We start from the raw sequence: 14,287 nt of genomic DNA, 5'->3' as shown, positions 1-14,287 counted from the left end.
TTTATTTAAAATTTCAACTCATTTTTTTACGGTAGAAATTATTTTCATCAAAAACTGTCAGCCAAATATTATGATTCATACAATAAATTATAACGGATATGATAGTATTCTATTAAAAAAAAGTAATTATTATTTTCTTTCAAACCTTATTTCCACCCCTTTGAGTAATGGCTGTGTAAATAAAAATTATTTTAAGAAAGGTTTTATTCAATATTTAACAGTTAAACAAAACTTAGAATGGATCCAATAGTGTACCGCAAAAGGAATATTTATTTATTTTCTCATTCCAACTCCAGAATTTTTCAATCTCCTCCAATAATGATTTTGTATTTAAAAAATTGTTTCAGAAAAAATTTTAGACAAAGTAATAAGATTTACGAAAAATTTTTATGGATTTAATAGTGTGCCTATTAAGGGAGTTACAAAATTTTTGTTATTCAAACCATGTTAATTCCACTCCAAACAGTCATGATAGATTGTATAAAAATTTATTTCAGACAAAAGTTGTAGATAGTAATACAAGGTTTTACAATAAATTAGAAATAATTAGATCGTGTACATGGTACGGATATTATTAATTATTTAAATTTCTACATTTTTTTCAACCCCCTGCAGCATTGACTCATGTTGTAGAAAATTTCAACAAAGGTTTTAGATAAAAATAAGATTTACAAACAATTTGAAAGGATTCAATTGTATTTTTACTAAGGAAATTAAATTTTTTTTTACTTATATGCCATGTTTTTACCACCCCCTTCAGTTATGGATGGTCATATGGAAAATTATTTCAGAAGAGTGTTTTAGATAATATTTATAAACTTTACAAACAATTCAAAGTGTGTAAACAACAGCCAGTCCTGGACTGCCTAGGTAGGGCTGTGGAGTACAGTTGGCGGTGAAGCAGTGGCCGTACCGCAGTATGTAAGTGAAGGGACCAACCATAAGCCACCTGGACTGACTAGGTAGGACTGTGGAGAGCAGCTGGCGGTGAAGCTGTGACCATAAAACAGTATGGCAGGGAAGGGACCAAACAACAGCCAGTCCTGGACTGACTAGATAGGACAGTGGAGTGCAGCTGGCGGTGAAGATGTGGCCGTACCGCAGTATGGCAGTGAAGGGACCAACCAATAGTCAGTCCTGGACTGACTAGGTAGGACAGTGGAGAGCAGCTGGCAGTGAAGCTGTGGCCATAAAACAGTATGGAAGGGAAGGGACCAAACAACAGTCAGTCCTGGACTGACTAGATAGGACAGTGGAGTGCAGCTGGCGGTGAAGATGTGGCCGTACCGCAGTATGGAAGTGAAGGGCCCAAACAACAGCCAATCCTGGACTGCCTAGGTAGGACAGTGGAGAGCAGCTGGCGGTGAAGCTGTGGCCGTACCGCAGTATGGAAGTGAAGGGACCAACCAACAGCCAGTCCTGGACTGACTAGGTAGGCCAGTGGAGTGCAGCTGGCGGTGAAGCTGTGGCCGTACATCAGTATGGAAGTGAAGGGACCAACCAACAGCCAGTCCTGGACTGACTAGGTAGGGCTGTGGAGTGCAGCTGGCGGTGAAGCTGTGGCCGTAAAACAGTATGGAAGAGAAGTGACAAACAACAGCCAGTCCTGGACTGACTAGGTAGGACAGTGGAGTGCAGCTGGAGGTGAAGCTGTGGCCGTACCGCAGTATGGCAGTGAAGGGACCAACCAATAGTCAGTCCTGGACTGACTAGGTAGGGCTGTGGAGTGCAGCTGGCGGTGAAGCTGTGGCCGTACCGCAGTATGGAAGTGAAGGGACCAACCAACAGCCAGTCCTGGACTGACTAGGTAGGCCAGTGGAGTGCAGCTGGCGGTGAAGCTGTGGCCGTACATCAGTATGGAAGTGAAGGGACCAACCAACAGCCAGTCCTGGACTGACTAGGTAGGGCTGTGGAGTGCAGCTGGCGGTGAAGCTGTGGCCGTAAAACAGTATGGAAGAGAAGTGACAAACAACAGCCAGTCCTGGACTGACTAGGTAGGACAGTGGAGTGCAGCTGGAGGTGAAGCTGTGGCCGTACCGCAGAATGGCAGTGAAGGGACTAAACAACAGCCAGTCCTGGACTGACTAGGTAGGGCTGTGGAGTGCAGCTGGCGGTGAAGCTGTGGCCGTTAAACAGTATGGAAGGGAAGGGACCAAACAACAGCCAGTCCTGGACTGCCTAGGTAGGGCTGTGGAGTGCAGCTGGCGGTGAAGCTTTGGCCGTACCGCAGTATGGAAGTGAAGGAACCAACCAACAGCCAGTCCTGGACTGACTAGGAAGGACCATGGAGTGCAGCTGGCGGTGAAGCTGTGGCCGTACAACAGTATGGAAGTGAAGGGCCCAAACAACCGCCAATCCTGGACTGACTAGGTAGGACCGTGGTGTGCAGCTGGCGGTGAAGCTGTGGCCGTACAACAGTATGGAAGTGAAGGGACCAAACAACAGCCAATCCTGGACTGACTAGGTAGGGGTGTGGAGTGCAGTTGGCGGTGAAGCTGTGGCCGTAAAACAGTATGGAAGGGAAGGGACCAAACAACAGCCAGTCCTGGACTGCCTAGGTAGGGCTGTGGAGTGCAGCTGGCGGTGAAGCTTTGGCCGTACCGCAGTATGGAAGTGAAGGAACCAACCAACAGCCAGTCCTGGACTGACTAGGTAGGACCGTGGTGTGCAGCTGGCGGTGAAGCTGTGGCCGTACAACAGTATGGAAGTGAAGGGACCAACCAACAGCCGGTCCTGGACTGACTAGGTAGGACCATGGTGTGCAGCTGGCGGTGAAGCTGTGGCCGTACAACAGTATGGAAGTGAAAGGACCAAACAACAGCCAATCCTGGACTGACTAGGTAGGGCTGTGGAGTGCAGTTGGTGGTGAAGCTGTGGCCGTACATCAGTATGGAAGTGAAGGGCCCAAACAACAGCCAATCCTGGACTGACTAGGTAGGGGTGTGGAGTGCAGTTGGCGGTGAAGCTGTGGCCGTACATCAGTATGGAAGTGAAGGAACCAACCAACAGCCAGTCCTGGACTGACTAGGTAGGACCGTGGTGTGCAGCTGGCGGTGAAGCTGTGGCCGTACAACAGTATGGAAGTGAAGGGACCAACTAACAGCCGGTCCTGGTCTACGAGCAGTACAGTAAACCCACCTGACTCGCGAGTCCTCGCCCACGGCCAGCCCCCGCTGGCTCTCGACGACGGCGGTGGTGCGCACGCGGCTGGCGTCGCCCGCCTCCTGGCCAATCAGCACCTCGGTGCGGCCGTTGGCGAAGGGCGACACGCTGCGCGGGGGCTCGCTGAGCTGCTGAGTCAGCTCCAGTTCCGCCGCAGACTCGGGCTCGCTGGCGTGGCCATTGCTGAGCGCCTTGGGCCGCGGACCCGCGGGCTTGGGCGCCTCCGCCGGGATGGACGTCACGTAGATGGGGCTGCTCTCGATGAAGCCGTTCAGCTCCTGCTGGTGCTCGGTGGCCGGGATCTGCTGGTTCAGCTGCAACACGCGCCGGCCATGAGCGACCTCTTCACCTCGTCACCGAGCTCGCTTCAATACCATTCATCTTTCAACAACCATGGCATAGGTGGTGTATTACTGCTACGTGTATGTCAATATAACAAGTCAACGCCTAACCACTCGACCACGATCATCAGTAGAAGAGACCTGCAAAATTCGCGGATTCATTCGGTGATAGGCTAGAATTCAAACACACATACATCTTAGATAATTTTGCTATTGGCTTACTGTTCATTTGGACGAATCTCAACCAGTTTTAAACCCTCAACCAAAGAAGGATCGAATCACAGATAAACCAGCTGAGACGACATTACAAGTCGGCAGCCAATGAACTTGCGTTATTTGCCAGAGTGTGCAGGGGTATGTGCAGTCTATCCTGAAGGCCATCGAAACCGCGAATTTTGCAGGTCTCTAATCATCAGTTTTGCTAAGTCGCTATCTGTGTTTCATCGTTGCTATGTCTTTGACAAGGACTTATTGTGGATATAAAATATTTTTTAAACGTATTATATACTACTAGCTGCAGTACCCGGCTTTGCCCGGGCTGAACACCGGGTGATATATTGTCCGCGAGTTACAGCAAAATCGATAGCGATATGTCCAGTGTGTTTAACATTAAGAAATGACACATAATTACTGTTTGTGTATCTGTGACCTATGATTTTCTGTTTACCCATGGCGATCGGTTGAAAGGTTTAGAAGTTGATGCGCTACAGCGCCATCTAGCGGCGAGTTACAAAAAAATGGATAGCATAAAAACCTTCTTCATGATAAAAACACTTCGATGTGCCAAATTTCATGGCGATCGGTGAAACGGTGTAAGAGTTTATCGACGTCATACATGCCAACATCCAATTATATATGTTCTTATATTTCGAAATTTTAGGGCTTTCACTTTTGCGGAAAGTTGATGTTCAGGACCTCGAATGGTTTGGAACACTCTATCTCGAAAGAAATGATATTTGAAATTCCTGAAATGTTCGAAATTTTGGGGCTTTGTCCCCAGAGGGGAAGTGGTGATTTTGAGGACCCTGAATGGCTGGGAAACAATAAAAATCGAAAGAGAATGATATTTGAAATTTTTTAAATTTTGGGGTTTTGACCCCTGAGGGGGGTGGGTGTGTTGTTGCGGACCCCGAATGGCTCGTAAACACTCCAAATCGAAAGAGAATAGGTTTTTGGAAATTTTGGGAATTTTTTTAATTATTGGGTTTTTGACTCCTTGTGGGGGGAGAGTAGTTTGAGGACCCCGAATGGCTTGGAAACACTCCAAATAGTAAAAAAGTATTCTTAAATTTAAGAAATTTTTCGAAATTTTGGGGTTTTGCTTTCCCCCAATCCCCTTACCACAAATTTGTTGGAGAAGACGTCTTTGGGTAAACGTTACGCCATCCCCCGGACACGTTAGTTCGTAATGACTTATTTTTAATACAATTTCCTCCAATTTTTCGAAATTTTGTGGCTTTCACTTTTGTGAAAGGGAGGGGGGGGGGGGGAGGTTCAAGACCTCGAATGTTTCGAAGCACTCCATCTCGAAAGAATAGATATTTGAAATTCCTAAAATATCGAAATATTGGGGCTTTTTCCTAGAGGGGGGCGGGGGGTTCGAGGACCCTGAATGACTCGAAAACACTTAAAATCGAAAGAGAAAGATTTTTAAAAAAATTTAAACTTTCGAAATTTTGGGGCTTTAACCACCTGGGTGGAGGAGGGGGGGGGGGGGGTGATGTTGAGGACCCCGAATGGCTCGGAAACACTCCAAATCGAAAGAGATATAAAGGAATATAAGAATGTAGGCATTTACTGTACTCCTATCTACCATAATAACAATATTGACAAATAGAAAAACTTATTACCTACCTATGAATCATTTTCTAAATAAATTAATAATTAACCCTATGTTTAAGAATTTAACTACATACATAATATTAAACTTCAAATTATACAAATATAAAAAATTAGTATGCCCTACCAACCTATGAATAAATTTCGAAGAAATTTATAAGTTTAAGAATTTATATACCTACATAATATTAAACTTCAAACTATCCACACAATAAAAACCTAAGAATGTTAGTGTAACTATTTTTTTTGTCATAATACTTAAAATACGTATGTTTACCAAATGAAACAAAGTATAAATAATGACCAATTTGACAAAAAAAAATTGTACAACTCGAATGACATTGAAAACATACACGTGAAATTTAAAAGAATTATGAGTGCCCTAGGTAGGGAGAAAAAAAATATATAGAAGAAATTAAATTTTAAAAATGGGTGCGTGTACTTAGGTACGCGCATGAGAAGTTATACTTCTTTGGCATCATTAAAAAATAGTTTTAATTGCATGCAAAAATATTGCGTGGAGTCCCTCCGCGCGGAACAAGTGAAACTTCGTAATGTGGAAATGAAAATAGGAAGGGGTAGAAATTGATTTTTAGTGAAATCATATTGTATCAAATCAAACTAAAAAAAAAAAGGAAATAAATTTGTAACGATTCATAGATTGATCTTCAGAGAGAGAGAGAGAGAGAGAGAGAGAGAGAGAGAGAGAGAGAGAGAGAGAGAGAGAGAGAGAGAGACCTATTGAATGTCTATAAAACTTACATTTTTATGAGAGCAGATTTTCATGAAATAAATCATGAAATCATTCAACGATAAAAGCTGTTTATTTAATTAAGCGGACGGGTTCGCCCGAAGGAGAAAATTGACGCGGCAAGACCTCGTGGACATAGAGAAAAGACACACACTCACTATTTATGTGTTTATGAAACATGATTTTTTTCTGCAATTTAAATTGCAATATACAAAAACGGTATTGAAAATTGAAAAAAATATGGCGACACTACAAACTGTCAAGATCTTTATTTTTTTCTTACTCTCTACTTAGTTCCGTACAATATAAAAAGTAACGTAATGGCTTGAAAGCTATTACACGGCAGGCATAGAGGAATGACACTAACAGTTTGTATATATATGACACACATTACATAAAATTAAGATATATTTTTTTAACCCGTTTAAAGATTATTTTTTTAGACAAAAGATAGTCTATGTCCATCCCCAGGATATAATCTATCTCCTTGCCAAATTTCATTACGATCCGTTCAGCGGTTCAGCCGGGAAAAGGTAACAAACAGACAGACAGACAGTTACTTTCGCATTTATAATATTAGTACTGATGTCATGCTTTAGAATGCTATTACCTATTGTATTTGTTAGTTATTTTAGGCAGTCTGTTTTTGTTTTTCATGCTTTTTTAATACATAGGTGTCTTCCTCTCGTGTTTTGATTGATTATTTTAAGGCAAAGGAAAACGGTATCAATTCATTGACTAAGAATTCTAAAACGTCATATGAAAATAATGATTTTAAAACAATTTTTAATTTTTTGTATGAATTTTATCTGTTACCATCTGTTGCTTAATTTAATACCTGAGAATAGCGATGACAACCTTTTTATGACGCAAGTTAATATTTTTGGCAGTTATTTTTAATTTATAATCCCAAGCTCTCTAAAAATATCTCATATCCGTAACCATATCTAAAATATGTGCATGAGTGGTATAGAACATGGGCTGCTGCAGCTGGTTCAAGGATCAGGAGCCTAGGAACATCTTGGTTTGTGACGTCATGGCCACTATAATGCATGACCGTGACCTTCACCTTTGAAAATGAATATAAAACCCCTACTGAAATATGTGACTCCGAGTGTAATTTGACACCTCCATCACATTTTAACCTGAAAACTCTAAACAATTTTTTTAATTACAATAACATAATAAAATTATTAAAAAAAGCTCTTACGAAATGGGTTTTGGGGGTTGACGGTTCTAACCCATAGAGTGCAATTTATTAAAATATTATTTAAACTCTATTTAAAATTCGGAAAAATATATTAATTTCTAAAATTAAATCACTTCATCGAGATCAGAGGTAAAGTACTTGTTTTGATTCCCGGTGTATGCACGCTTGAAAAAATTCAACATATCCTTTCTCCTCAGTATTTACCCGGCATCTGACCACCACTAATATCAAGGAATATATAATACACCAACTGGTATGAGGCCAAGACGGCCATGTTGTCCACAATGACGAATGTGCGTTCAAATGTGTCCCCTAGTTAACGAATATACGTACTTAGTGCATCTTATAAGACAAATATGCGTCCAAATGTAAATCCTAGGTGAATGTGCGAAGTCAAGTATGTAGTCAGTAGGCCCTACTTAAGATTTAATGGTTCAGAATCTCTTTGTCTTATAGTAAACGCGAAGCACTGATGAGCATGTTTACTACATAAGTTCGTTTTTCGTATATGATAGGACAATATTCGTTATTTTAAATTCATAACAAATAACATAGTATCAGTATAAAATATAAAATTCAAATAATTAAAATAGCAGTTTTGTTTCATGTATGATACCAGACACCGCGAGTATATAAGCGGGTACTAGTAGGCAAGGTTCCCAGTTCACTTTTGGCTTTCGTAGAGTGTGATTCGTCTGGTAATACAAGCCTGCTACACAAGTTCAATGACTGTTCTTGATAACTCAATGGAATTCAAACCATTCGCGGTGGAAATTTCAATGATGAAAGTGGCACTAACTGGCGCTTTTCCACCACAAATTGCGCCTACTGTGACACTCCCGTAAACTTAAATGTTCGCGGATGTGTGATACGAAATTTTAATGACTCTGAATGTGTCAAACATCAGTCCGACATGTGTTATAGCCGGTTTACACTCTAAGGAATCTTGATAAGGCACGTTAAGTACTGAATGCACATGCATCTGGACATAACTTTTAATTCTGTGACAAGACCTTTACGTACATGTTCAGCGCGAAGTGCAATAAAATATATAACTGCCCATTTAACGCCCTATAAAACGTTCCTCCGTGTAAAAAAAAAATGCGGTTAAACAATTTGTCGTCCTGATAAACTTAAAATGCACGAAAAAAATGCGTAAAGTTACAAAATCGAAAGTGATTGGCTCCGCAGTATCACATGACTTTCGGCTTGTAATCGTGTGACTCTCAGTTCACCTTTGTTTGTGGAAGAGCACGGGGAGACTCCCCTGGTCAACGACGAAGACCTCGACGGCATCCATTATCAGCTGTAGAAACTTCATCAGTCCGGTCTGACCCAGCATCCTCAACTTCGCTGGTAAACGCGACCTCGATGACAACCGCGGAGATCCTGATGGTAGCTGCACCAACATCACCTGCACGTGCAGCCTTCACCGGGCGAGGAGACCTCAGTGTCTACAGTACCAGCAACGGCGACGGCAACGAACTCAACATCTAACGACCCGTCATCTATTGCTGTTTAACTATCATCACGTACACTTGGATACTGTTGCTTCTACTGAGATAAGACTTTAGCAATCGCAGTCGTCATGAACACTACTGTCTCAGAAGCCCGCCATCCAGTGCGGTACAAGTATGACAGATATGGTAATCAAGTGTCACGAAAAGATGCTCTGAAAAGACACGCCAAGCCATGCAAAGAACTGGTTTCAAAATACACGTGGAACTGAGCGAACTGATGATAAGATGTATTCTTCGTTTTTGTAGTAAAGTAAATGATTAATATTATTTGTAAAAAAATCCCTTACGGCACAGTCTATATAGGCGTAGGTAGATTTCGAAGTACCTATTTCTTCTGGAAAAGTTTTGTATACTTCTATAAACTCCTGGAAGATTTTAAGATCTCTATGTACGTAACATTCTATATGTTCTCCAATATTTTAAAATGATCAGTTAAACATTTTACTGTAGGCCTATTCCATGAATCAAAACTATTTTTAATGTTTTTAACTCAATGCATCCATTTTGAATAGCTTAATGAAATTCAAATTATTCCTACTAAGGTAGTTATGCGATTATTTTTTCCCATGAAAATTTAATTTTCGTTCCTTGCACTAATATGTGAACGTATAAAAATTTTCGTTAAGAATAAGGTTTAAGATCATATTAATATTTTTAAAAATAAATTTGATACTAAAAAGTTTATTTATTTTTAATTTCGATCCCTGTTTTTACGGTAATAGTTCGTTTCATTAAAAATTGATGCAGCAAAAGGTTTTTAGATAAAGTTTAGGAGTTTTAGAATAAATTATAATGGATTGGATAGTATTGCTATTAAAAAGTAATGACTTTTATGTATAAAAATTGTAAGATTTACAAACATTTGATGGTATGCCTGCTAAGGGAATTATTTCTTTCTTTTTGAATGTGGCTTATTTAATATATTTATCCACCCTTTGCAGCAATGGTTGGCTGTATAAAAAATTATTTCAGACAAAAGTTTTAGATAATATTTATAATGTTTACACAGAATTTAAATGGATTTGGAAGTGCGTTTACTCAGGAAGTTATGAAATTATTTTTGCTCATTCAACCCTTTTTTATTCCACCCCTTGCAGGACGTATAAAAATTATTTCAGACGAAAGTTATAGATAATATTTTATGGTTTTTACAATAAATCAGAACGAATTTAATAGTGTACATGATACAAAGTGATGAATTTTGGTCAATTCTACCCTTTTATTTTATCAAACCCCTGCAAAATTGGCTTGTCTTATCAAAAATGGTTCCAGACAAAGGTTTTAGATAAAATTGATAAGATTAACAAACAATTTTACGGATTCGTTGTTGTGACTACGAAGGGAGTTATGACTTATTTTTGTCCTCCAACCTAGGTTTTTTTAACTTATTTCAGTTGTGGTTGGTCGTATCAAAAATGTATTCAGACAAAAGATTGTGATAATACTCCTGCGAGTTATAATATGTTCGAACTGATGTGATATTTTCCATATTATGGGAGTTACAGCGATTTTTTTTCTTCAAATAACCTTTCCCATCTATACCCCTTTGGTCGGATATTGCCCATTAACGAACTTGACCAAGTTTTTCCACTACTAGATTTCATGTATCAGTTTGAAAGTGATTTGTGAAAAATTGCGGCAGTTATCGTGTCCATAAAATTGTGACATATATAGATATAAAATACATAAAAACTTTTGAGATGACGATGTTTTTGGGGTCTATGGACCATGAAACGAAAAACTACGTAAAAAAAGCAACGAGAACAATAGGTAGTATTTCTTTGAACTAAGATGTGTTGATTTTTCCTTGCAACTAAAACCTACACTTTATTTGTAAATCATTAAATTAAGGTTATACTAAATCAAATCAGTATTTATAAGCTAAAATAACTTTTATGCTCGACCAAGGATCGAACCAAAAACATAAATATTTCGAGTCAATCAATATATTGTCCGTAATTTAGATTTTGTTCCGAATTTTTTTGTTGGTAATTACACATTTTAAAGATAGTAGCCAAAATGACATATAAAATGACGGACTCTTATGATATACCAATTGACACTACTTCTTTCTATCGGGTGGAAATAAAAAACAACAACAATGTAACAGCGCTCTCTAGCAAACGAAAAAATAATTCAAGATAGCCGCATCCACTATGGCCACTGTGGCGTCATAATGGTTTATATAAAATAACCAAACCAGTATGACGTCACAGTGGCCATAGTGGATGCGGCTATCTTGAATTATTTTTTCGTTTGCTAGAGAGAGCTGTTACCTTGTTGTATATATTCCTTGGTATTATTGGTGAGAGTCAATCGCCTGGTAAATACTGTGGAAGAAGAATATGTTTAATATATTTTTACAAATGAGAATAAAATTGGAAATCGAACCCAGAACCTCTGAACTCGATTGCGTCTTTTTTATTTCCATATTTTACATAATGTATTTCTAATGTTCTTTCCAAATTGTTAATAATTTTTACTAATATTTTATTAAAATTCACTCGGAGATTTCTAACTGGGAACCTTAAAGTCCCCTAAGTGCTTTTATTATTTTAATGTTTTCATATTTATCTGTAATTTATTCTAACAATAATTGTTTTTTGAGTTTTTATGTAGAAACGTGATCGAGGTGTCAAATTAATCTCCGAGTATACAATTTCATAAGGGGTGTAATATTCACGGTCAAAGATAGGTAGATCATCCAATATGGCGGCCATGACGGGGCAGGAGCCCCTATTATGAACTACATACATTGATTTTTAAATCAATATCTCATGTGAGAAAATATAGCTGTTAAAAATATTCTAAATAATCTACAAAACTGCTATATGCATTCAATAAAACATTTTGAAACAATATTTCGCTATTTTCCTGAACAAAGAGGAAAATTGTGCCTCTTTTATTTCCTGCGATATTTTTTTTACGATATTGGTACCTAATAATTACAAGATAAGAGTACGCAATAACTTTGAAATATGAAGTGACACAACACTTTGCTACTCTCTAGCAATGAAAGTGGCGGTGGAACACCAATGTCACAGACTGAAACAAGTGCTGGATGTTCTATCACGAGAGAAGCACACATTTGTTTTCATAAATGAGTCAGGGCTACAACTCCATGACTTGGTTTGAAGAAGCTACTTCGAAACCATCATCATTGCGATTAAAATTTATTCGCTTTTTTCCCCGAAATATATTTGCTTCGTTAACTAGTATCAAGAAAAAGCTCTACTAGTGCACACTGACTTAGGAACATAGCTGTATTTCATTACTAAAGTTATATCTGGAATGGTTTTCAAATGCGTTATGAATGGATAGAATAATCACAGGCTAATAACTTAAAAAGGACAAATGTTTAGTCTTGACTTTGGATATGTTCTTCGCTCTTTACAAATGGTAGGTTCTGAGCCATGAAACACGTACTTATCACCTAAACGTGCTGCTAGTCTGGAAGTGAGTTGTTTACAACCTTCAGGTGTCAGAAAAACTTCAGGTTCAAAAACAACTTTGACTGCATGTTTTGCGAGTTCCAGTAATGAAATTGACGTCACGAGCAGTGACGTAACTAAACAATGACACAAATTCTGCTGGAATGCTGCTTCTCTTGCATCACACTTATAACTTTAAAATAAATTGCAGTCTAAGATAACACTGACTTTTATTTTATAGCTTCAAAAAGCTCAAGCGATGGTGTTATTGTGAAAATTCGTATTTTCTACACTCAAACCCTTAATGCCTAGGATAGAAGTTTCTTTAATATATTGTATCAATATTAGTTCGAGAAACCAATCAAATAATAATGAATGAAGTACACGTTACCACACACGTCATATTCTTAAAAAATGTATTAGAATGATGTATTTGTTTCCAAAAGTTCTTGCTCGTCTAAAGAATAAAAACTTAAATAAAAATTAAAACCCATCCTAAAATTACAGATAAAATAAATAAACTATGAATAAAAGAACAAGCTATGAATAAAAAAACCTTAATAGACTATTTCTTGGAAATTATTGTATTAAGATACACATTGTCTTAAGTAGTTGAAAATATTTCAAGACAAATATAAAAGGTAGATACTACTCAATTTTTACTAACCAGCGATCCAAGAGGGATACTAATTATGTGAGAATTAACATTTCCATAAAATAATGTCCCAAGTTCAATGGTATATTGTAACAGTTTATTATATACTATTTACAACAAATCTTACATCAAATTAAAAGTAAAATACCATAGTTTTTCTTAAAAATGTTACAAATGTTCAATTTGTGCACCTTTAGTTATACGGCACACTCTTGACTATTCTTCCCACACTTTTATTAACAAGTCCGGAGTAATGGAAGCAATAACCCCTTCAATTCTGTGTCTCAACTCTGGCAAATCATTAGGTAGCGGCGGAACGTAGACACAATCTTGTATAAAGCCCCGGAGAAAAAAAATGGCATGGCGTAATGTCAGTTGAACGTGATGCCAGCGATAAAGAACTCTGTCTTCTTGACCATTACGACCAATCCAACACGTCATATGGCTTTAAAGCAGGTAGCAACTGTAACCCGTATGGACTTTAAACGAAACGCACGTTATACTGAACTAACAGATTCAATCTTACCGAATTGCAGAACACAAAATGCTTTACGCTCAGGAGTCACCATTTTGCGTAGGTGGCGCTGCAAGCGAGAAAACAACAAAGCAGAACTCGTGCACGCGGTTTACTTAAAACTGTCTGAGTTACTCTTAGATTGTGACATTGATCCAACACACTACAACGCTTACAGTTGATACTATTAGAATTTGTAATTGGGCGCATTCTTATATGGACATACTGTTTAGTTATTTTTAAAAATGAGCTTATTTCGGTGACACTGCGATATGTTGTTTTGTTTATTTTGGTAGGGCCGGAGTTTACGTAGAACAGCTATTCACAGAGCCTAAAGGAGGGAACCTATGATTGAATACACGCAGAGAGGTCACTCATATAAGATATATTTATTTGTTCTTTAAATTATTCATGCAATGGGGAATTTTTATTTAATGCAGTTTTATGGACATGCGCCATTGCAGTTTTGCACTGTTTGAAATGGAAAAATTCAGGAAAAAAAAAAATGAAGATAAAAAGTTCACTGAAAACAAGACTTATTAAGCTGATGTCGGACAAACTAAACAAGTATTATGGACAAAACAAGGACGACAGCACGGACAAAAAATGTTCCACCTTTAAATATCAGACAGCACAAGAATTACTTTGGAGGAACTTAGTCATGAAAAATAATGTAACAACACAGACGAACACAGTGGGCTAACAACGACGAGACAGATTAAATGCAGGCAGACAATAAACTTGGACAAAGCAGATAAACAAGTACTATGGACAACACAACGTCGATAGCACTGACGAACACAGAAGGTTTCCAATGACAACAGTTGCGACTTTTCGGGAACAGACAACTGTTCCCGTCATCAG

At 38.5% G+C, this 14,287-nt stretch overlaps 1 protein-coding gene across 1 annotated transcript in view; it reads right to left on the bottom strand.

The window, feature by feature from the left end:
• Positions 1-14,287, bottom strand: part of LOC134527915 (protein PALS1) — a 310,393-nt gene that overhangs the window by 240,965 nt on the left and 55,141 nt on the right. The window contains exon 2 of the mRNA XM_063360947.1: positions 3,139-3,476. Within this exon, the coding sequence (XP_063217017.1) occupies positions 3,139-3,476 (338 nt within the window). The remainder of the gene's footprint in view (positions 1-3,138; positions 3,477-14,287) is intronic.

The sequence above is a fragment of the Bacillus rossius genome, chromosome 1 (genome assembly GCF_032445375.1).
Source record: "Bacillus rossius redtenbacheri isolate Brsri chromosome 1, Brsri_v3, whole genome shotgun sequence".
In the NCBI taxonomy this organism is placed as follows: Eukaryota; Metazoa; Arthropoda; class Insecta; order Phasmatodea; family Bacillidae; genus Bacillus; species Bacillus rossius.
The sequence above is the reverse complement of the archived record's forward strand: the minus strand, read 5'-3'. Positions and strand labels throughout refer to the sequence as shown.